This window comes from Zosterops lateralis (assembly GCF_965231275.1).
Source record: "Zosterops lateralis genome assembly, chromosome: 21".
NCBI classification, from domain to species: Eukaryota; Metazoa; Chordata; class Aves; order Passeriformes; family Zosteropidae; genus Zosterops; species Zosterops lateralis.
Genome location: NC_139781.1, coordinates 1,838,854 through 1,860,360, shown reverse-complemented (window position 1 = coordinate 1,860,360; position 21,507 = coordinate 1,838,854). Strand labels below are relative to the sequence as shown.

Here is a 21,507-nt window from a genome sequence, read left to right as displayed (position 1 = left end):
TAACCAGTATTTTCTAAATAGCTTGTATGTCTGGGATGTGAAGGACAAGATGAAACCCTGCTATCCATTACAAAGTGTGGAAATGCAGCATGTTTGATCTTCAGCCTCAAGGAAAGGGTGAAATGCAAGCTGACAGTTTCTACAGTTTGACTTGTAGGGATTAAGGTAATGCAGTTTATTTTGATAAGCAAGACAGAAACTCACCACCAAATACCTTCACCAAGGACTTTAAATGTATCTTAGAACACGAAATGCAGGTTAAGTTTCACTGAGGGGACTCCTTAATTAAGAACAGGAGGGATAACTTGCCTGTACAGTAAACTCTGGCCATGCAGATTGAAGGAGGAACCTGACTGAGTAAATGTTTCTTATATTGCACAGGCACTGCTGAAAATTTGATTGGAGAGCAGCTGAAGCTAAGAGGTCTGTGTTCATTCTTGATCTTTGTGTAGCAAAAACCCCCTGCTCTGTAGCTTTGTAAATCTGCTTCCTCAGGAGCTGGTGGCTTGAATCTTGGCTCAATATTTGGTGTCCATATTAATGATCCCTATTCCCTATGGGAAGATAAATGGGTCACACAGCAAAGACTGTTGGAGCATCTAAAGCAAATTCTAAAAAACATGTCTGCATCCTGCATAGCTCTGCAGGGGTTTAGAGCTACACCCTGTGGATCAGTACCTAATTTGACTTGTGCTGTGCCAAGAGTATCAGTGGGAAGCTGGGAATGGTGCCCCATCCTTTTTAATGAACTTTAGAAAAACTCCATAATGAGAGCAAACATCTGCCAGAAGGCTTACAGAAAACACCACACTATGGCAAGAAACTCCAAATACATGCAGCCTGTTTTGCTTCTTATTTTGCCTTTTTACTACCACCTATTACTGGTGGTTGGAAGTGTGAGAGGAATCATTAGTCAAGAATGTGGTCAATTGTTCCTTTCTTTTATACAAAAACTTCAGCATAACTTGAGCAATTTCTACTTTTTGAACAAATATAAAATCTGTGGTGGTCTAGGGAGACTGTACTAGCTCTAGAAGTATCTTTAGTGGCATTCAGACACACAAGATTTCCTTAACTCAGGTCTTAACATCTGTTTGAGCATTCTGATGACATTAATGCAACTTGTTTTTACTTCTGGTGTGCAAAATGAGTTCCTTGAAACACTGCAATGTACTGGCCATGGTTACTGTTCTCTGCACACACAGCAAGTTGGCTAACACTGTTTCTGGAGAGGGCTGTTGTGGCTCTGAACTGTGTGGACACACAGCATTATACTGGTACTTGACTGGAAAGCTCATACTTTGACAAGTGCTGCAGCCTATTTCCTAATTAGTTCTGCAAAATAGGCTGAATAAATGTAGATGATACTTTTTTTATACTTAAATTTTCATACAGTGTAACTAGATAATACAAGAAATTCGGTTCACTTTAAAGGCTGAATCTTCTGCCATTCACAGAGTGCCTGTGTAACAGACCCTTTTTTATCCACCCCAGTGGCTCACAATACAAATGCCTTGAACACAAGTTTTAGTTATGCTTCTATGTTAATTCAGTGACAACAATTTTTGTATAAAGGGGTCCAAAGGTGATAAAGAAAACTCTGTTTTAAACTCTAGGCTATTTCTTCTTTTTCTGCTTCTTGCTTCTCATTATTTTCAGGTGTTGCAGGAGCTGTTGTTTCATCAACACTTGGGTATTCATTTGTTGCATTGCTCGATGGAACTGTGGTTGCAGGAATGTTTTCTTCATTGGGTACCTGAACATAGTCTGCATTGGATTGTTTCTGAGTCATTTCTCTGCAGAAAGACAGGATTAGGATTGTGATCTCACATGTTGAATTCCCATGTACACTAGAGCCTTTCAAAATAATGAATCTTTGTATTTGCTATCTGAACAGTAACCCCAATGTTATTATGACTGTTCCAAGATTGTGTGAAAAGGTTACACTACCCCTGGTGCTGGGACAGAAAGAGTGACAGCATATTAGCTGGAAAGACATCTGCATTGCTGCTTTAAGTGAACCCATTACAATAAAATGGATTTTAGTATGTTTAGATGTTATGCCAGGAAAGTGGAAAGAGAAATTGAGCTCTGGCAGTGCCTGAGGAGTGATAGCAAAACTCACTGCCTGGTGTGAGCTTTCTGGGAAATTCCATGCACATCTGGTGTCCCACTGAAGTGCATGCAAAATAGAGTTCAGTCAGAAAAAGAATTATGAAAAGACTGAAATCTGGGAAAGTAGTATAAAATATATTTAGTATTTTAGAAAATATGGAAATCTAGAAAAGTATTTTTAGTAACAGGTATTAATTCCATCTATCTTATCAAAATGATAATAAACCAACTCCCAATATTGAGGTACTTTCACATGGTAAAAAATATAGATGCTAGTGAATAATTCAATGCAGTAAGATTTATTAGGATCCAAGTACAAAACCAGATGTTAATGCTACATCAGTTGAAAGCAGAAATCAGGTGCATGAGTGACTGATCACTGCTCTGGGTTAGCAGAATTCCATATTAGGAAGTCTTAAACCTGTGCTACAGGGAAGTCACAGTTTTTTTCTGGCCTCAACTGCGTGCAGTTATTTAGCATTTAACATCAATGGGCTGAATACAGTCTATACAGTGCATGAGGTTATCCCTATTCTGAACATTTTGCAATTTAAGGGAAAAATGAGCAACCAAAGCACAGAGAAGAAAACATTTCCAGGGAAGGATCAAAATGGACATTCTGGGCTCCATTGTTTTGTCTAAACTTTGTGTCTCCTGCAATCTGAGATGCCTGGGGGTATCCCAAGTGTGTCTTGTAATTTCAGACAGCACTGACCTGTGTGTTTAAATCCTAGTAAATTTTCTGAGGTGACCTTTAGCTGCTCTTCTTTTACTTCCTCCACCTGCTTTTAACTTCAACCTCCACCCCATTAACTTTAAAACTAAAGAGCTGTTTTTATAACTTGCCACTTTAGTTTGTGTTGTTTAAAAACATTTAATTCGCTGTTTTAGATACTGCTAAGTGGTAACAGCCTGTTAAAATAGGAAGAGGGTAACGGCACCTTCTGTTAAAAGAGCAACAGGTAAAAAGTCCCCCAAAAGAAGATGTTTACTCTGAACGTTTTCTCAAAACTTGTATTATGCATTTTACTTTAGTTCTGGATTATCAGCAGTGCTTTACAGAAATAATTGTCTTAAAATGAAGCAAACAAATTCTTACTGCATCTCATTATTTGGCGACTTCCTATTTTTTGCTTTCTTGGTTAAGACCCAGACGATAATGCAAATTATGGCAGCTGCCAGAATTGCTCCAATCAGTGCTCCAGCAACAATACCACCCTCTGAATCTGCAAAGAAAAAAAAAAAGATTATTTGACGTTTTAAAAAGTAGTAGTATAGCAAAAACCCATGGAAATTTAGTGCTGGAGCCTTTAGCAGAAAGAAGAGATTGGATTCAAAGAATTCTTTCCAGGAGAGTGGCCAAAGATTCTCCAGGAAAGTGAGAGCTCTGTGCTAGGGTGGTCTTTGCTGCCTCCTTTCTCATTGGTAGCTCCCTATCCCAACAAACTCCCTGTTCATGCCTGGCTAAGGGAATCCTTGGGCTGTAATACTGACGGTAGGTAAAAGCCTTTGCTTTAATTGCAAGCACATACTGAAATCCAGGTTGCCTTTATTTCTGTCTTTCAGTCACATCTACAGTGCCCCAGTCCTTGTGCTACCACATTTCACTGATGGTTGTCATTTCTGGGGTGGGGAGACCTCTGTGGGGCTGTTGGCTGGAGGAAATAGCTCAAAGCTCCTTGTCTGTGTGTTCTCAGTAAAGGCTCTGCAGTCAGAACCTGGTCCAGCTCCTGCTCCTTGCAGGAAATTAAGGTGGGGATGTTAAATCAATTTTCTAGGTCATTGTAAAGTCTGGGAAGGCCTGGATGAAAACTCCAGAGCTCTCCAAATCCTATTCTGTTCTTGGAAAAAAAAATAAAATCTAAACTTCATAGTTGTTAAAAGAGTTTTCCTGCAAGCTGTGTATGTCCTCCATCAAAAATGTGATGATTTTCATGCATTCCACTTACGTTTTGCTGTTAGGTCCAGCTCACAGGTGCTGTTCCCCAGGAGGTTGCTGGCTATACACTGATAGTAGCCAGTTTTAAAGGTGGTGAGGTTGCCAATGTAAAGGATGCCAGAGTTTGGATCTGTGACAAGCAGGGAGCAGGTACACGTTACTGTTTGTATTCTGTGGAGGCAAACAGTTCTCTGCAGTGGGTAACACAGAGCTATTCAGATATTAGAAAAAGGGTTCACCAGTTATCAATTTATTTGTGTGGATTTTTTAATATTCTTTAAATATAAAATGTTTACCTTCCTTGAAAATTGCTCCAGTGGATTCTGTGGGGGTGTATTAGAAGCCCCTTGCTCTGCCAACCAGTCTGGCTGATGTTTTACCCACATTGATACTGTGGTTGTCTGTGTAACTCCACAAATGAAAATGGAACAGGTCCAGAAGATTTTTGGGAGGGAAGGATGTGCTAGTACTTGCATGACAAATCAATTCGACTTAAATTCACTCAAAATTTCAAGGGAAGAGAGATCTAAAGGTATAAATACTTCTCTCATTTTAACAATTTAAAGGCGTGGACAGGACTTCGACTTTTTTTTGTTAAATAGAAAATGCATCCTGTGGTTTTGACAGGATGAGAGGTTTTGTCAGTTGATTTGAATAAGTAAAAACATGATTCTGTGGCATTGACTACTGAAAGAGGAGGATAAATTTTGGTTAGCCTATGTGATACACAGCATTTGAAATGCTGAGGGTTCAGATCCTGAACACGGTATGTTAGCCCTGCAGATACATACTGAATTGTTCTGTCACAGGCTTGAGGGTGTTCTCCTCCACTCTGTACCAGCGGTAGGTGGGCCGAGGCAATCCCTCTTCACAGTTGCATAGGAGGTAGATCAGATGGCCTTTTTCAGGTGTTCCTTCTACTTTGCAAAAAGGTTTTGATGGTTTCACTGTAAAATAAGAACAGACACATTGGGAGTGCACACCCAGGCCTGCAAACATTCATCTTGAAGTCATGCTGCTCTTGAGCAAAGACCTGAGCCCCATGCACAGGTTTCCATCCAAGAGCAGAGTTTCACTTATGGAACTGACCAAAGCCTCTCCCATTAAAAGATTGAGTAATATTAAATATATGTACATGGCCTAGGATACAGTTTTATTATCTTCCATTTGCATATTAACTGTTATTAGGGAGGTGTTGGCACTACAACTATCAATTATTTTCATTGCAATGGGCCACTAACTACTCACCATACACCATTCTGCCACATAACAACATCATTTATAGAGACATGGCAGGAGCTCTTCCAGAGGGTGAGGATCAGGGCCTGATTCTTTCAGTATATTAACAGTTGTGAAGAAAATAAATCAGCTATAGTTCTGATAAAAATGTATCTGTTTTTATATAATGTCCTCACTTTGCACAAAAGGGAATATTCTGTCTTCACTTACACCCATTGTTTTTCATTTCCTACCTCCAGATATGCTTTTGTGGTTCTTTAGAGCACTGTCAAGGGAAACTACCAGCAGTGATCAGAACCCAAACCAACAACTTTTCTTGGTTTTCATGTAAAAAGTGCAATCTTTTACTCAGCTGCCCCAAGATTTACTATCTATTTTGGGAATTTTAGATGAAAATTACCAGCTGTACCTTGGTTTTTTTAGGAAATGAATTTACATATATCTTTTTCATGTCCCTAGGAGATAGAAAAGTGACATTGGAATCACATTTCCATATGTCTGTGATTCGTCACTCTGATCAGATATGAATTTTCAAGATAAAAGGAATTATTAGACAGGGCTAGTACAATCTTCTATCTTATTAGGAAATAAAAGATCTCATTCCACTGCTTTTCATCCTTTCCGTTCTGCCTGTTCATGGTTGAGCTATTGCAAAACAGACTTTGTACTACTTTCATCCAACACATACTAAGTTCCTAGAGGTGTTGGGAATTGATGTGAGCCAGAACTCTTGGGCTGTGCTGCTGCCTCTCCCTAGATTTATGCAAGTCACCATGATCAACATCAGGTAAAATTAGAGAAGTTTTGGACTTTGCTGGGGCTGGCATGTGATGGTTTCAGTGAGAAGCTGTCCCTCCCAGCTAAAATGCTGTTTCATTTTAACCAAAACTAGTATCACTTTGTTTTCCAGTATAAAAAACGGAATGAAGCTGGGTAGAGAAGAATGAGCTTTGAGCTCTGAGATTTGCAGTTGAGGCACAGGCAGCTGTGGAGTGGAAGCAGGTCAGCTGTGGCTGGAAGCTAGAGGGCACCCAGGCTCTACCTGCCTCCGGAGCCCTTGGAAACTGCAGCAGTGACTCAGGGAGCTTCCCTCTGCATCACGGGCCTTGTTTACCACAGCCTGCTTTTCCCTCCGGCCCTGCGTATTTTGAGCTGTGAATTCAGTGTTTCATAATACAGAAAGAAAAAGACAATACAGCGATAGAGAGGCAAGGCACTTACCCAGCACACTGACAATCACAGATTTTTGACTCTGGCCAGCATCACCCTGAGGGCTGAAAACTTCACAGGTGTAGGAACCAGTGTCTGAGGGCTGCATGTTGGAGATTGTTATTGATGCATTCCCTGGACTTGTTGAAGCTGTTATCCTGCCCTTAAATGCTCCATAGGAGTAAGACTGGCCTCCTGAATAATAATAGATCTGTGATAAAGAAACAATTGTTAGTTAATAACAAAAGATCTTCTTGCTGCTATGTTTGGTACTCAGAATATATTTGATTTCTGATTAAAGCCAAGCAATGTCACCCCCTTTCTTGCCTCCTCCCCCAAGAAAACATGGTACATTTGAATACGTACTTCTAAAGGTTCTTAAAAGACAAGCTTTTCAGAAATGGCATTTTTAATTGTGCAGCTGATAGCAGCTAAATCTTTAAAGCTAAAGATACTCCAAGCACAGACTGATGCAATTGCAAAAACAAAGGTGAGACCATTGACCATCATATGACAATTCTGTGAAAAAATGCTAAGTCATGCACAGTGAATGATGGTGTTAAGTGAAGCACTGATAATTTGTGATAGCACTAATAAGCAGCTCAGTAGAAGATTATGACAAGGATGGGCCTGTCATTGCAAAAAGTGGGTGGCTGCAGAGCTTTCCATATACAGAATCTGGCAAACAGAGGACTGAAATGAATTCACAAGACAAAGGTCTAAGCAAACAAGGCACCTGATCTGCTGGCAGTAAATCTGAAAGCCAAAAGGATGCAGTACAAGAGCAGAGCAGATTTATCACACATGCAATTATAGCAGTCATGCTGTTCTTTGTGTCATCAGCACTGGAGGCAGTGTCATGGACTTCCTTGGGGTTTTGAGTTTATACGAGGGAGGAAGTAAAGAATACCTGCTGGCCTCAGTGCTTGGGGGAGTTCCTATTTGAGATCAAGAAGTTCCCCTTTTAGTAAAGAGTAAAAAAAAATGTTTTGCCAAGTGATAGACATAGTAAGGATAAATATTTTTAAGGAATGCACCATTTCCTCCCAAATAAAAATTGCTGATTTAACATTGGCTGATTTCACTGGCTTCAGTAGCATCAGTTACTCTTAGCCACATTGTGGGGTAGAAGTGGCCTCATAAGCCCAAACTTCATGTCTGCTGATGGAGAGGTAGAACTGTGTTCACTGTGGAGCCTGGATGGCAGTGTGAGCCTTGGGCCCTGAGTCTGTTTAGGAACTATCTCATCTGCTAAATCTGGTAAATAGAATAGTTCTCAAGGAGTACCTGCCCTCTGTCCAATCTAACTGCTTTGAAACCAAAATCTGAAAGAACAAATATGTGGAAAACTACGATTGGTTAATTGTTTTTCTGAGGTGTTGATGATCACTGGATGAAAGTGACAGTGTTTGGGATTGGCAATGTGTTCCCCCAGTGTCTACCTGCACACACTAGGCAAAGTGAACAGTTCCAGCACACAGTCATTTCTCTAAGGTTGTGACCCAAATAGATCTGACATTGTTCCTACTGGCACTATTCCAGAATCATCAGTGTAAATCTACTTACTGAAGTTGAAGTAACAGCATGGTTTTTTAATGGAAATTGTGGGAAAATGCTTGTAGGAAAAAGTTTCACAGACTCCTCTACATAGGCCATTCTCACTTGACTGGTATCAGAATTTCCTTTTGGTCCAAGTTCTCTGCCTTTTAGGGATACTGCAGATCCCCAGGCGTGAAGGATAATTTGCTTTACTTTGCAGATCAACTGATTGCATTTTGAATTAAGAATATTAATTCTTAATTCTATTTATCCTCCCTGATATGGTGTTGACTGAAGTCTTTAAGAAATGTTATCTAAAAGCCTTTATTAGCTTAAGGCAAGGTACACTCCAAAACTGTCAGAGCAAAGCTGGTTTATGCAAAGATATGGCTTTGAAATGAAGGTCAGAATCCAGCTTGCACAGCACCAGCAGCTCCAGGACTGCAGCTTGGCCCCATCTCAAGAGCAATTTTGCAAACTTCCCAGCCAGACTTTATCTGGATTACAAACACCAGGTACAATTGATGCAGGGCTCTGAACACCAAAGCATTCCCAATGTGTGGAACACTGGTGGTACAGTGGGGAAGCATGAGAGATCCAGGGTTAGCTCGATGACAGACCTGGTTAGAAAGTGCTGAAGCTGGATAATCCTCTCAGTTTCCACTGTGTGCATGCAATATCATCAGTTTTAAAACTGATTTTATGCTTTGCAAATGTCTAGAGATGGAATTCTACTGCCAAACCAGAGTCTGGATGGACACCCTGTATTTCCTGGGGAAGGAGAGGGTTCAAAATAGCGAGTTTGGTTTAAACAAATCACTCATCAAAAAAGTTGTCTACTTGGAATCTCAAAAACACACTGGCCACATTAGTCTCATTTGTACATTTATCTGAGTGTGAGCAATAGCAGAGTATTATTTATCACTGTTTCGTGCAAGAGTCTGAAGTTACAAGAACTGTGACTTGTGACTTCAGCCTCCCCTGAGGCTGCTGTCCCCAGCTCTCAATAGTGATGCGCTGGATTTCCATCTCCTCTCCATCAGGTGCACTGTCAGAGTGGGGCAGTGAAAGGGGTTCCATCAGCTCTTTAATGTGAAATCAACCTCTCCCATGATTTAAATGAAATAATGTGTGTCTTGCTGCAGCATGAGAGGAGTGGCAGGCCCATCCTACCCTACTAAAGACTTGATTGTTGGAGAAAGGGGCTAAATTCTACTCAATCTACCTCAGTGATCTGAGATCTGGTATCCCAGAGTGATCTGGGATTATGTGAGAGTAAAGAGTAGCAGAAGGGGTCCACTGAATGCTCATTTAGATGCAGCACATCTTCCTGGGAATAAGACTGGCACTGCAAGTTGTAAATGCAGTCAGGGCATGGCAGTAAAATTGTACAGGAGCAATTGGTCTATTTGCTCAGTATATTTGACCTGGAGTCAGGGTGAATTACGTGCTTAAGTCCTCATACAATGCACTGAAAAACTAATCCTCTGTGTTCTCTCTGAGTCAATGAATGCAGAGAAAATATTTTGTGTAGGCTGTTAAATCCAAGGCAGGTGTCAACACAGCAGAGACTATTTCTTCTCTTCACAGATTCAAAAAGAGTCTTACTGGGTCATTTTTTTGTCAGCCATGAACATAAAGGCAGTGAAACATTCTCAGGCAATGCATTCAGTTCCTCTGCAGGCTCCTGCCTGTTCTCTGTTCTCTCCTGTTCCAGGCTTATCTCCCTGGCTCTGGAATTCATTGCTTGAAGGAAGGTCGTAAACACCAAAAAGGCTGAATAATGTTCTGATTAATTGCTGAGTGTATATCTTGTCCCAGAGGTGTGATTGGATTGTGTATACAGGAAATCTCATTTAAGAGGAATATGTTTCAGTTATTTGACTGTGAAATCATAGCCCATTTTAAACAATATACTCAAAATGGATATTTTAAACCCTGGTTCAAAGTGGTTTTATGCTGTCCTTGAAAAGCTGGTTTGTGGCTTTCAGAAAACTGAAATGAAAATCTTTGCAAAAGTGTTTCTGTTTCGATTGAAAAGTAAAAGAAAACTTGTCTTCTGTTGAAAATATGGAAAACTTTTTGGCTTTGGGCAACTGCCAGCTAGTGTTTCCTCCTACAGACACACATCATTGACTTTTCTTTCCATATTACCTAAAATATGTATATGGGAAAACTGTATATTTAGGCAGTGATAGACTTTTTCTGGAAACCTTTTTAATCTGATGTGATAAATATATTTTAAGTGCACCATCTTAAATGCCAAAAAAAAAAAAAAAAAAAAAAAAAAAAAAGGATTCTGCTGTGCTTCCCTTCAAACAATGAGCTTTTCGTGTCCTCAAGCAAATCATGAGCAACTCTAGTGAAGTCAATGATTTACCAGAGCAGAAACAATATTGAGGGTGCATTAATGGTTGTTGCTCCTCCTTACCAGCTACTTTATCCAGGCAAGCTATTATATAATGGTGCCATTTCACATGGAAGCAGAGCTGCCTGGGTGATTAACCAAACAACTGAGAGAAAAAGGACAGGAAATTATCACTCCTAAAATTGTTTCCCCTAATAACTTCATAATCTGAGACACTGGTTTCTGCTAAACAGCAAAGTTGCCCAGAAGACATCTCCCTGACCTTAGAAAGGGTTGCAGTTTAGTTGGTTGTTCAGCCTGGGGCAGGCAGTGCCTAGAGCTGCTGTCTCCATCCTTCCAGGCCTCTGAGGCACTGCTGTGGTTACCCTTCATGGCCACAGGCAGCTTATTCTGGAGTGATGGTGTGGAAAGTATTTTCCTGCAGAGGAAGCAGTCAGCAGAGCTGATGCTGAGCTGAGGGCTTTCAAAGGCTGCCAGATGTTCAGCAGAGTGTGAGGAAGTCACCCACGGGGTTTTGTTGTACAACTTCTGTAGAAGGATCTTCCTTAGGGTGTGAAGGAGGTGTGTGAAGAGGCAGGCAGGAAATTGGAAGAAACAAGCCTCCCTCTGCTTCTCTTCTTTTGACAGGACAAATATATACTAGAATTTGTGTAAATATGTGTCTTTCAGATGGCTTTGGATGGACTAATTCATAATTTCCAGGTCAATTCCCATCCCCATCTCCTGGAGTCACTGCATCACAATGCTGTACATGCCTAGTACTTCTGGATATCAAAGGTATGAGTTGAAGGTGCACTACAAAGTGTCCTGTTTAATCTCCACAGAATCCTGACCTCCTGACTGGGGGCCAGTTTCAGACGTGACCTCTTTTCCAGGACCTGTCTTTCTTCCCCCAGCCTCTTCTCCCTTTCTCCCAGCAGCACATGTAAAGCTCTAGCTTTGCATCATCCTGCTGGGTGACGTTTTTCTGATGTATTCAGTGTGTGACTCACAGTCTTTGCCTGGAGAGCTGGGAAGCTCCAGCATCCACAGGGCCCTGTCATTGGGTTGGTTTGTCATTTTATGTTTGACATTTTCTCAAGCTACTAGAAAATGGAGGATATTAATGATTTCACTGGTTTGAGATCATGATCTCTTTTTGAATTCTGAGGACAGACACAATTTGTAAAATAACAAGGGCAAAAAATCTTCATCACTTCCTTAATCATTTTACCATCTAATTAGAGAAGAAATCCCCCTCCAGGTAGCACATTCAGCCTGTTAATGAAGGCCCAAAGCTCAGATTCTGAACTCAGCTAGCTGAGAAAGCAAATGTTCACTCATGTGTTGGTTTCATTGACTCATGGCTGAGTCTGGGCCCAAATCCCTTCTTTCATCCACAGCTTCTTTTCACACATTTTTGTCAAAACTCTGCTCTGCCAGAAGGTAGTAGGGATTTTATAGGGATGTCCCTTACTGGGCTTTTTGCATGGGGAATTGAGGATATTAACAGTGACAAGAAGTGTCTTGTCACAGAAGTGCAGTGGCAGAAGAAGAAAGGGAGGGAGTCAGAAGCCTTTAAAAGGATTAATCATTCAGCAGCTTTAACTGATGTAAATTTATTGAAGGAGCAGCTCTTTCATATTCTCACAGTATCAATCTGGCTGAACTATTAGTGAATAATTCCTGCAAGAACATCAAGAACAAGCGTGTTTTCTTAGTGCATTTGGTGTAACTGCTCTTCAGCAGCTATTATTAGACCTCAGTTTACATTGGGCTGTACCCTGTGCTTCATGGTGAGAGAGGAATCCTGCTGCAGTCAGAGAGCTGGAACACTGAGCTGACAGCTGAGAGGAAGCTGGTTCAGCTCAGTGTCCTTGGTATCCATCACATCTCAAAATGGTTTTATGTTCTAGAAAGGAGATCCAGGATGATTTTTTTTTCTTTCTATGTAAATAGAAAGTTTGGGCTATCCAGTCTTGCTCACATTCAGCCCAGAGGCTCCTGGTGGGTGCACACACCTTTCAATACCCTTTGGGTGGAATATTCCTGAAGGTGCCAGTTCACCCACCTAGAATAGGTGGGGGGGGGGGGAACCAACACAACAGCTACATCCGCAATAATTTTGACAGTGAAAAATGCAATGAAAAACCAGGGTGAGTTAAAAATTCTGAATGATGCATCCGATTCAACTTATTTCAGTCATGTGCTGGTTTTGAGCTTTCAGTACAGAATATGAATACAGGTTTCACAGTAGCACAGATCTAGCAGAAGCTATTTAGGTCTGTTTTCCCCCTTAAGATTATGGGGATTGTTTTCTTACCTTGTATCTCCAGCTACATCTTCCCCGTGCATCTGTCACATACACCGTCTTTTGACAAAGACTGACTGACTTTTCATCCATACTCAGAATACCGTGACACGGGGAGTGCTGCATTTGGGTAAAAATGTGCTGATCTGAGAGTTAAATGAGACTTTCAATGTTCCCCCAAAACCAAAAAGCCACTTGTCCACACAGCTCCCCACCTACCATCCATGCTGATCACCAGGGCAGGGTGCCTCACACTCAGTGTTCTGTGCAGAAATAGCTCAGGCCTTGTCAACCACAAGGTGCAATAGAAGCTTATTCCTAAGCTCTACCTAAAATTAGGCAAACTAAGATTGAAGTCTCGATGCCTTAAGTTTCAGCTTCCATGTATTTCAGGTTCTGTGGTGCCCAGGGGTGCAGCTCTGAGCTCACAGTCAGTGTCACTCAGCTCTGCACACAGCAGGGACACAAAACAAGTCCTTTTCCTGCTGCACACCAAGGACAACTTTCAGGCCCAAAAGCACAAACAAGGGTGGCTGAAGGGAGGAACAAGAAGGATGGGACCTCACAGCCTGGAGCTGGAATTGGACAATTCAACCCCAAGATGCAAATGGATCAAAACTTATAAAAAGTGTGAGACCTGGTGACTGTCCATTTTGTGACCATTTTGGGTCCACCTTGGGTGTAGCCCTGGCCAAGCTCTTGTCCTGCCCAAGGTGTACTCTAAAGGCCTTTCAATAAATATCTGCTTTATTCTCCTGCTCTGTCCAGTCTCTGTTCCAGGTCAGCCTTCCCAAGGCATCAGTTTCTGGCAACCACAAAGGGACAGTGAGGCATCAGTCTAATATTTGCTCAAACACCCCAGTTACAACCTGATTATTTTCTACTCGTCTGCAGTTCCCTTTGTGATAACAACAAGCAATCTACCATGGTCCCACTGACATCCAGAGTCACTCCAGCTGCAGTGACATGACAGCATCATCTCCATTCCTCTGCACTGGAGGTGTTGCCTCTGCTGCCCATGAAGTTGTTCCTTACAAAGCCTGCTCAGTCATCTAAGTGCTAGATAAAACTCAGTTTTAAAAAATCACCTCTAGGCAAAAAGAAATGCTTATGGATGGGAGAGGCCCTTTCCAGGAAGTTTTCCTGTACTGCCTGAGGAGGTGCTTCACACAGGCTCATCTTCTTTATGGGCTGGGATGGACTGCTCTGCTCCTCAACTGCTGTCCCCTGCAGCACTGACACAGGATCTCAGGTGTCTTGTGGCTGGAAGGGTGTGAAGGTGTCCTCTGAACTGCTCAGGCTACATGGAGGGGAATTTGTTCTTTCAGAAGCTTTTATACAGGGCTGGCTGGCCTCTGGCTTTCACCTGGGGTAGTCCAGTGCCCACAGCTTTGTGCTGGGCAGCAGAGTTTGCTGGTATTGGGGTTACTGATAATCTGAATTTGGGCTGTCAAGGTGGAAGGAGCTGACACATATGTGCTCAGGTCACTCTTGCCTTTTTCCTTCTTTGGGCTTTCCCTCCTTGTCATCTTGTGCCACAAGTTCCCTTTTTTTGGAGAAGATTTTCATAGAAAGTCTATCAGTAATTCTGTTTTGCCTAAAGGTAACAGGCATCCATGACCTTTACTCATATAGTGAATGTACAATTTCAATCAGGAATCGTGCCCTGGGCACATCTTGGTTAGCCAGGTGGTGTCCCTGATCATTTCACTGACTGGAGCTGTGGGTGGCCTGGGCTGGAGGCTCAAGGTGTGGTTCAGGAGTTGTATTTAGCTTTGCAAGGCTGCAGCCTCGCCTGTGAAGAGTCAACAGAGTTGACTCTTTCAAACATTTACTTAGGTGCTTTACACTGGGGCCAGCTGAGTGACTCAGAGCATGAAATGAAGCACAGATGTAGGTCTGAGCAGGAGCTGAGACTTCACCTTGTGAACCAGGCCAGGCTGTGATGTAGCCTGGGTGAGCAGAATAGTGCTAGCTCAGTTTGTCTGGATGTGAAATAGAGATCACTCAGTGTTGGAAAGTTCTCAGGATCCTTGGCTGGAAGTTATGATTTAAAACTTATATTCAGCATTAAAGGACGTGTTGCTAAGGGCTAAATGACAAAAAGAAAAAGTTAAAAATATCTATGGCATCCTATTTTCCATGATTTTATACTTACATTATTAAGTTCAACTGAGGGAAATTACTTCTACTAGAGAAACATCTCATTTGAAGAGCAGAGTTCAGCTCAATTAGTAAAAAAGTTTCTATTCACCCACTATGTGAAGCTGTGCTTCAGAACAGTACAGTGAACACCTGGCTCTGTTTGCTTCCTCCCTTTTCATGGTGCTGCCTTTGAGCAGCCTGGCTGTGGTGTAACTGCCATGATCAGAGCACCTGTGGCAGCCCTGGGGAGGGTGGGCAGGGCAGGACAGGGCACAGAAACATCACAACAAGCAGCAAAAGACAAACCCAACCTCACAAAGGCTGTGCTGGGAGGCAAATCTGCCTTGGTAGCTGTTGGAACTCTGGTGACTGAGAATTTCAGCCTTTCTGTGCTGACAGCCACTGACTCTCAAGAAAACAGCATTTGACCTGAGGCCGTGGAAAAGGATTCCAAAATTGAGTGACAGCACTGGGATTGTGGGTGGGAAGTTTGAATAGAAGTGTGTGATATCACAGGGTGGAAAACTTGGAGTTTAAGCGTTTAGATATAGTAATAGATATAAAGCAGGATGGAGGATTTAGGACAGAGGCTGAGTCCTCCTTTTTCACCTTCTTCTTCACAGGTCTGAGTGGTGTTTTGTAATTGGGTAGAAAAATCCACATTGTTGGCCATGGGTGGTTGGTTATTGGGTTAGAAGTAAGAACAATTTAGGTGTAATTTCTTAATTGGACTGTTGGTGCTTAAAAGACCTTGGAAAGTGTTAGAGACAGAGCCACTTTTCACTTTGTTAGAACTCACACTTGTGAGACAGTACTATAGATAAGAATTGATAAACATCTGAGTCCAAACTGTGTCTCTTGAACAATTAATCCCAGCTCTAACTACAGAAAAGAAGATAAGAAACCCACATTAATGGTGCCAGGGGTAATTTAATGTCCCTAAGTACTCTGGGATTTTACCTTGCCTCAAGGGGAGGCTGTGCTTTTCATTCCTTTGCAGTCCTGTTACCTGAAGGTCATGAGTTCAATCCTCACACAGGGCACCATTAAAATGTGGGTTTCTTATCTTCTTTTCTGTAGTACTTATAACTTCAATCTCCTTATTTCTCTTGATTGTGACCAGAAAAATGTATGGCATTTAGTGTGTTGCAATACAGAAAATTTGATGCAAGTGGAACAGAAAGACTCCAACCAAACCTGGAGAAGACAAGCTTGATCCTATATCAGTGCTGTACTTCCCACTTGAACAAGTGATTAAAATTCAAAATGTAGCATACTGGATCAAAATTATAATATATTGTACTATATATAACTTGGGAAACCTGTAGCTACCACCCTTTCAGGAATAATTCTTTGTTTAATAAAACAGTTTTAACTTGAGGAAAGCAAACAATGAGTAACAACTACTCAGCTACACAATCAGGCAAGGTGTGCCTACATGAGTCTGGCACTCAGGTAGAGTCAGAATTTGGGACGGGCCCAGAGTTTGTGCTTAGCACTGATAGAGGCTTTATCTGTGGCTGTGAGATACTGCAGGTGAGTGAGCAGTTCTGTTGTAGGTTAAATTGCAATTTCTTACATACTGGCTATTGCTGTTTAATGCCAAATATGTTACAGTCTGCACATTCTGAAAATTGCAGGCTAATTCTGCTGTAATTGATAAGCCAGATGGAAGGTAAAACTCTATCAGCAATGGCAAATCTCCTACTGTAATATTATTACATTTATTTAATTTAATATTATATTAAAAATATTCTGAGTGCGGACTGTGACACTCCTCTAAGTCATATCTCATTACTTCAACTCTCAGCTGTAACACCAGGCAGGAGGATTGAATTTTCAGAAAAAAAAATGTTGGCAACAGGATAAAACCAATGGGAAATGATTGTCCCACAAGCACAAGCCTGACACCAGGGCATGGAAAAGGAATCCCAGTCATCTCCAAGGATTCAGCAACACTTCCAATCAGGATTACTTCTTACAAAGGAAGAACACCAATACACTGCCTAGTATTGGTGTCCTTCCCAATGCCATCTGTGCTGGCACTCCAGCCTACAACACAGTCTCATTGTACCCCCAAAATAACATATTGTTTGGCTCTGCAGCCTCTTGGGGTCTCGGGAAGGGCAGAGACCATTTGCCCTTGACCTGTAATTGTTCTGTTTCCACAGTGACAGCCCTGGGATGCCAGGAAATACCAATGCAAGTTTGCTGTGGCAAATTTCCTGCCGTGACAACTTTCTGCAGAGTGCTGCCAACACTCTTGCTGCTCTCACTGTGCTCACAGTCCACTGTCATGCACAGCACCTCTTACTGAGCTGCCAAAACTGCAGTGCCTGAGTCAAGGAGCTCTCATTTGACCCTTAAATGAGGAACAACACATTTTCATAGGCAAGGGCGTCTCACCAGGAAAGCAGCTTTGACAATGGCAGGAAATATCTGCCAGACAAGAGAAAAGGGAGCTGGTCCAGGAGCTGCAGCACTTGTGTGATTTTTGGATACCTAGTCTTTGCTTCACACATCCTCTGTGACTTGGAGCAAGTTGTTTGAGCATCTGAATCCCTTTTGTACTTTCTCATCAGTTTGTGAAGGCATTCAGGGATGTCAGTGGGAACTAGGAGCCTACACAGATCATTTGTTCATCTGCCCCTGAATTTCACTGCACCCCAGTCCTTAATCTCTAGAGTAGGAACCCCAACATTACCTGGTCTATAGCAAGGATAACCCTATCAAACATAACAAGACCCTTTGAGGACTTAAGGATATCTCAAATATAATCTCATAGTAAATTTATTGTTACATTTCATAGTAATAATAAATAAACATCTTACGGTGTGCAGCTGGCTCTCTTTGGCACTGTAAAAACTCCACTGAATAAAGAAATTTCCCAGAGGTGCAGAGCTGGTGTATGTGCAGAGGAGGGTGACATTTCCACCTGCTGTGACATTCACCGTCTTCTCAGGGATGGTCACCACGACCCCACTGCTGTGACCTGTGGGCAGGAAATGTAGGGAGGAGAGATGAACTGGGGCTGGCCCTGGGAGCTGTACAGGAATTCCTTCCTCACTGTGCTATTGGAGAAACCTGCAGGATGGACCTGTCTCTCCTTCTCAGTACAGCTTCCCTTGGGCTTTGTGTGGAAATTTCAGAGGTAACAAGGGAGTAGGTAAAAGCTGGCAAGCAGATAAATCCCCCAGAATATTTGTGCCCTTACAACAAATGATATTCTTAAAAAGCAGAGTTCCTAAACCCCTACTTGTTCTCATTGGCTGATACTCATCTTCTCACTAAAAGTCTGTGATTGAACTCTTATACTCACTAAGAGTCTGTGGTTAAACTGAACCTTTCTTCTGCACTCACAGTCCTTTCCTGTGCTTGCACTCTCGTTCACAGCTGTGTCTACACCTCTCTTACGTCTTTCTTGCCCTTTTTGGGGTTTTTTGCAGTTATTTCTTTAGATATCTGATCTCCTTCACTGTGGAGCATCATCACCCTCAAGTGTTCTCATTTCATACACCCTTATGTTCTGACTTGGTGGCACTGTTGGATTCCTCAGGCTGGAGCCCAGCAGCTTTTCTCTGCTTTTCTTTCACTTTTGTTTAGGTTTCTGAGGGTTTACCTCCACAAGCTGTTTTTATTTTTTTCCCCAATGCTATTACATTGGAAAAATCAAACTAAACTTTTTGGAAGTGCTTTCACTGTGTGGGCTGTAGGGAGTTCTTTTATAACTTAATCAGCCCTTTCTATTGTGCTCCAAGCAGAAAGGGAGCAAACACAACTTGTCAGCCCTTCCCCATAGTTTTCTGATCAGACTTGACTACACAATCACAGTAATGAAAGGAATCAAGCCCCACCTTACACCATTTATCTGTTTCTATCCTCTCTGAATTACTGGCCATGATGACACATGACAGCAAAGACAGAGGTGTCAGAAAAATAAAACCCCTGAATTTCAGGGTTTTGGTAGGTCACTGAGTCCAGTTTGAAAGCTCGAGATTCAGCCTGAGAATGTATTTATTTTGAATGGGATGGAAAACATAACACATTTTGGAGCTTTCTATGCACAACAGGCAATGTGAGAATTTAATTTTATAATAATTTTCATGTGGGTTTATTGCATATATTAATGATTGAAACAGTAATGTAAATTACTTTTTCTCAATGCAGGACCTGTGCATCTTATGCTGCTTTTGAGAGTTTAAGCAGAATCTACAGTAATACTAAAGGGTATTTTGCTGAAATTAACAGCCCTGTGAGAGAAAACATTGTTTATAAAAAGAAAGTATCTATTTTGTCTTTTTTAACTATGTAAATATTGCAAATTCATGAGTTAGTCCAGTATGCAAACCCATCTGAACTGTTTTCCTTGTCTGATGGCTTCAGTAGTAAAAGCTCACTGCAAGGAAGAAAGGAATAATATAATTTCCATGTCGATGGTGGCTAGGATGAAAATTAATGGGTTTAAACTACAACAAGAAAAAAGATTTATATTGTATGTGAAGACACACAATATAATGTCACAGGAATGGCTGGAGACTGACCTAAATGTGTCAAACCTGCCCTGGGGAAAAAGGGGATCCCAGGACTGGCTGCCAGTCCTACTTGCATTGTGAGCTCACAGCAGCTTAATCCTTACTGAGATCTAATATAAAAGCTGTGCCACATTATTTTAGGTATCTCAGTTCACAGTTCTCAGCTTTAAGAATTAGTGTTTTGCAGAGGGTGATAGCTTCTTGCCACAGTTTACATGTGTTTATTTTCTGCTCTTTGCAGGATTAAAGGTACTATCTTTCAACACAGTTATTCTACTGAAAACATCCATTTTCCAGTCATCTGTTCCACATATTTATCTTTCTCTAGTTGTAGAGCCAGGAGTGCCACAGAGCCTGACTGTTACCAGCTTTTCCCAAAGAAATAAATTTTAGCAGAAATTATTCCACAAAGCCTTCTAGTTTCCATAAAACTATATATTGAAGAAATACTAGAATAAATTGAAATAATCTTCACTCAAGTAAAAAGGCTGTTTAAAGCCAATACTAATTGCAACATGGATCTTTTGCCTGACAGCAGAGTGAGCTGGCCCCACAAAGTCTCTTCCCTCACCACAAATGTTAGTGGGAGTTTCACTTTGCAATTATGGCTTCCCACCCCTAATCCCATTTCATACACACAGGCCTTTTGGTTTAAATTTTTAAAAAGTGCACAAATAAGAAAGAACTCAGTGAAAACAGCTAGTGTGAACAGGACCATAACTTGTTAAAAATCTGATCCACATCTTTACTCATCAATATTAGAGTGCGACTGTTTCCTTCCCACAGAGAAAGTCATTGCAGTTAATTAGGAATCTCCCACTCTCACTGAAGTCCTTTGCAGTTTTTAACACTCATGAAATAAATCCAAGTTTGCTTGGATCTTTTCTGAGCCACAACAGAAACCCCCAGTCAGTCGTGCCCACTGATAGGGGCACATTGCTAGTCTGAAATCCAGAATTTTCAAATTAGAGGACATTGCTTTGAAAAGTATGTATGACACCAATTCTGAATCACTTTTCCTATCTAAAGTAAAAATCTGTTGGGTTTATATGTGTGTGAGAGATAGAACACTCCAGGAGCAGCTACTTAAAATATTTCTATGGCACCCAAAACAGATAATTCCATCTGGAAAAGATGATTTCATTTTCTGTAGTGGATACAAGGGCTGTTCATCTCCATGGAGTATTAAAATTGCTGCTTCTGTACATATTAAAAGTAAAGCTTAGCACAATGAAATGCCCTTGAAATATGAATAATATATAGTTTTTATTATACCATAAAATTCCTGGTTTCCACAAAGTATTAGGTCCCCTTTAATTTCAGGGAAATCCAAAGATTATTTGCATGCTTGAAGTTAAGCATCCCCCCTAGATTTTTCGGTGGTTGAGGGACTGAGGCAGCATCCTCCCCAAATTTTTTGGTGGTTGAGGGACTGAGGCATCATTTTCCAGCCCTATTATCAAGGGGAGACAAAAGCCAAATATGGAAAAACCTGACCTTGAAACACCTGAAAACCCTGAATGCTCCACATAAGAGCTCTTTGCCTCTTCCTGACATCAGAGCAAAGCATTTATCTACCAAAGCCTAAATTCTGTTCTTGAGCAAAAAGTTCTCACCAGGCAGGGGTCAGTTTGTGGATTTCCATAGAATGGGCTGGCAGTATGACCATGATTTTTGTTCCATCCTGGAATAATTAATCTCAAATGTTCTCCTAGTTTGCTCATCAGGTTCATCTGCTCTCTCACTTCAACAGTTCCTTTGTTCCAGCCCTATTTCCATCTGTTTTTTATTCTTACCTGCAAGGATGGCTAGAATTGGAAATATCTTCAGCATTGTTGCACTTTCTTGATGCTGGGAGAGAAGAGAGACCAGGTGCTGCTTCTGGCTTCGACTGAAACTCAACTGTTTTATTTTTTGAAGTCGGTTTTTTGTTTTCCTTATCAGCTGTGTATCAACACGTCAGTGAGCTGTTTCATTCTCCTTTATCACAAGTGTTCCTTTCTCCGACTACTGGTGTGACTGTTCACTGGGTTTGAGCAACCCAGGATTTGTTAATAATAAACCTCTGAATCAGAGAAGCCCAGATTCCCCACTTCTTCCAGGGCCCTGCAGTATTTGCCTACCTAAGCAA

General features: G+C 41.4%; 1 protein-coding gene across 2 annotated transcripts; it reads right to left on the bottom strand.

Annotated features, from left to right (window-relative positions):
* Positions 1 to 98: 98 nt before the first annotated feature.
* VSIG1 (V-set and immunoglobulin domain containing 1) lies at positions 99 to 21,462 on the bottom strand. Of its 2 annotated transcripts, XM_083876279.1 has the most exons (8): positions 21,173 to 21,462; positions 17,676 to 17,836; positions 12,712 to 12,819; positions 6,515 to 6,713; positions 4,846 to 5,001; positions 4,065 to 4,184; positions 3,215 to 3,341; positions 99 to 1,796 (listed from the first exon to the last, which is right to left on the bottom strand). In XM_083876279.1, the coding sequence occupies exons 1-8, from the start codon at positions 21,207 to 21,209 to the stop codon at positions 1,613 to 1,615; spliced, it is 1,092 nt and encodes a 363-aa protein (XP_083732405.1). In that variant the 5' UTR covers positions 21,210 to 21,462; the 3' UTR covers positions 99 to 1,612. The 2 variants fall into 2 exon arrangements, with proteins under 2 accessions (XP_083732405.1, XP_083732406.1); XM_083876280.1 differs by lacking the exon at positions 12,712 to 12,819.
* Positions 21,463 to 21,507: the final 45 nt, after the last annotated feature.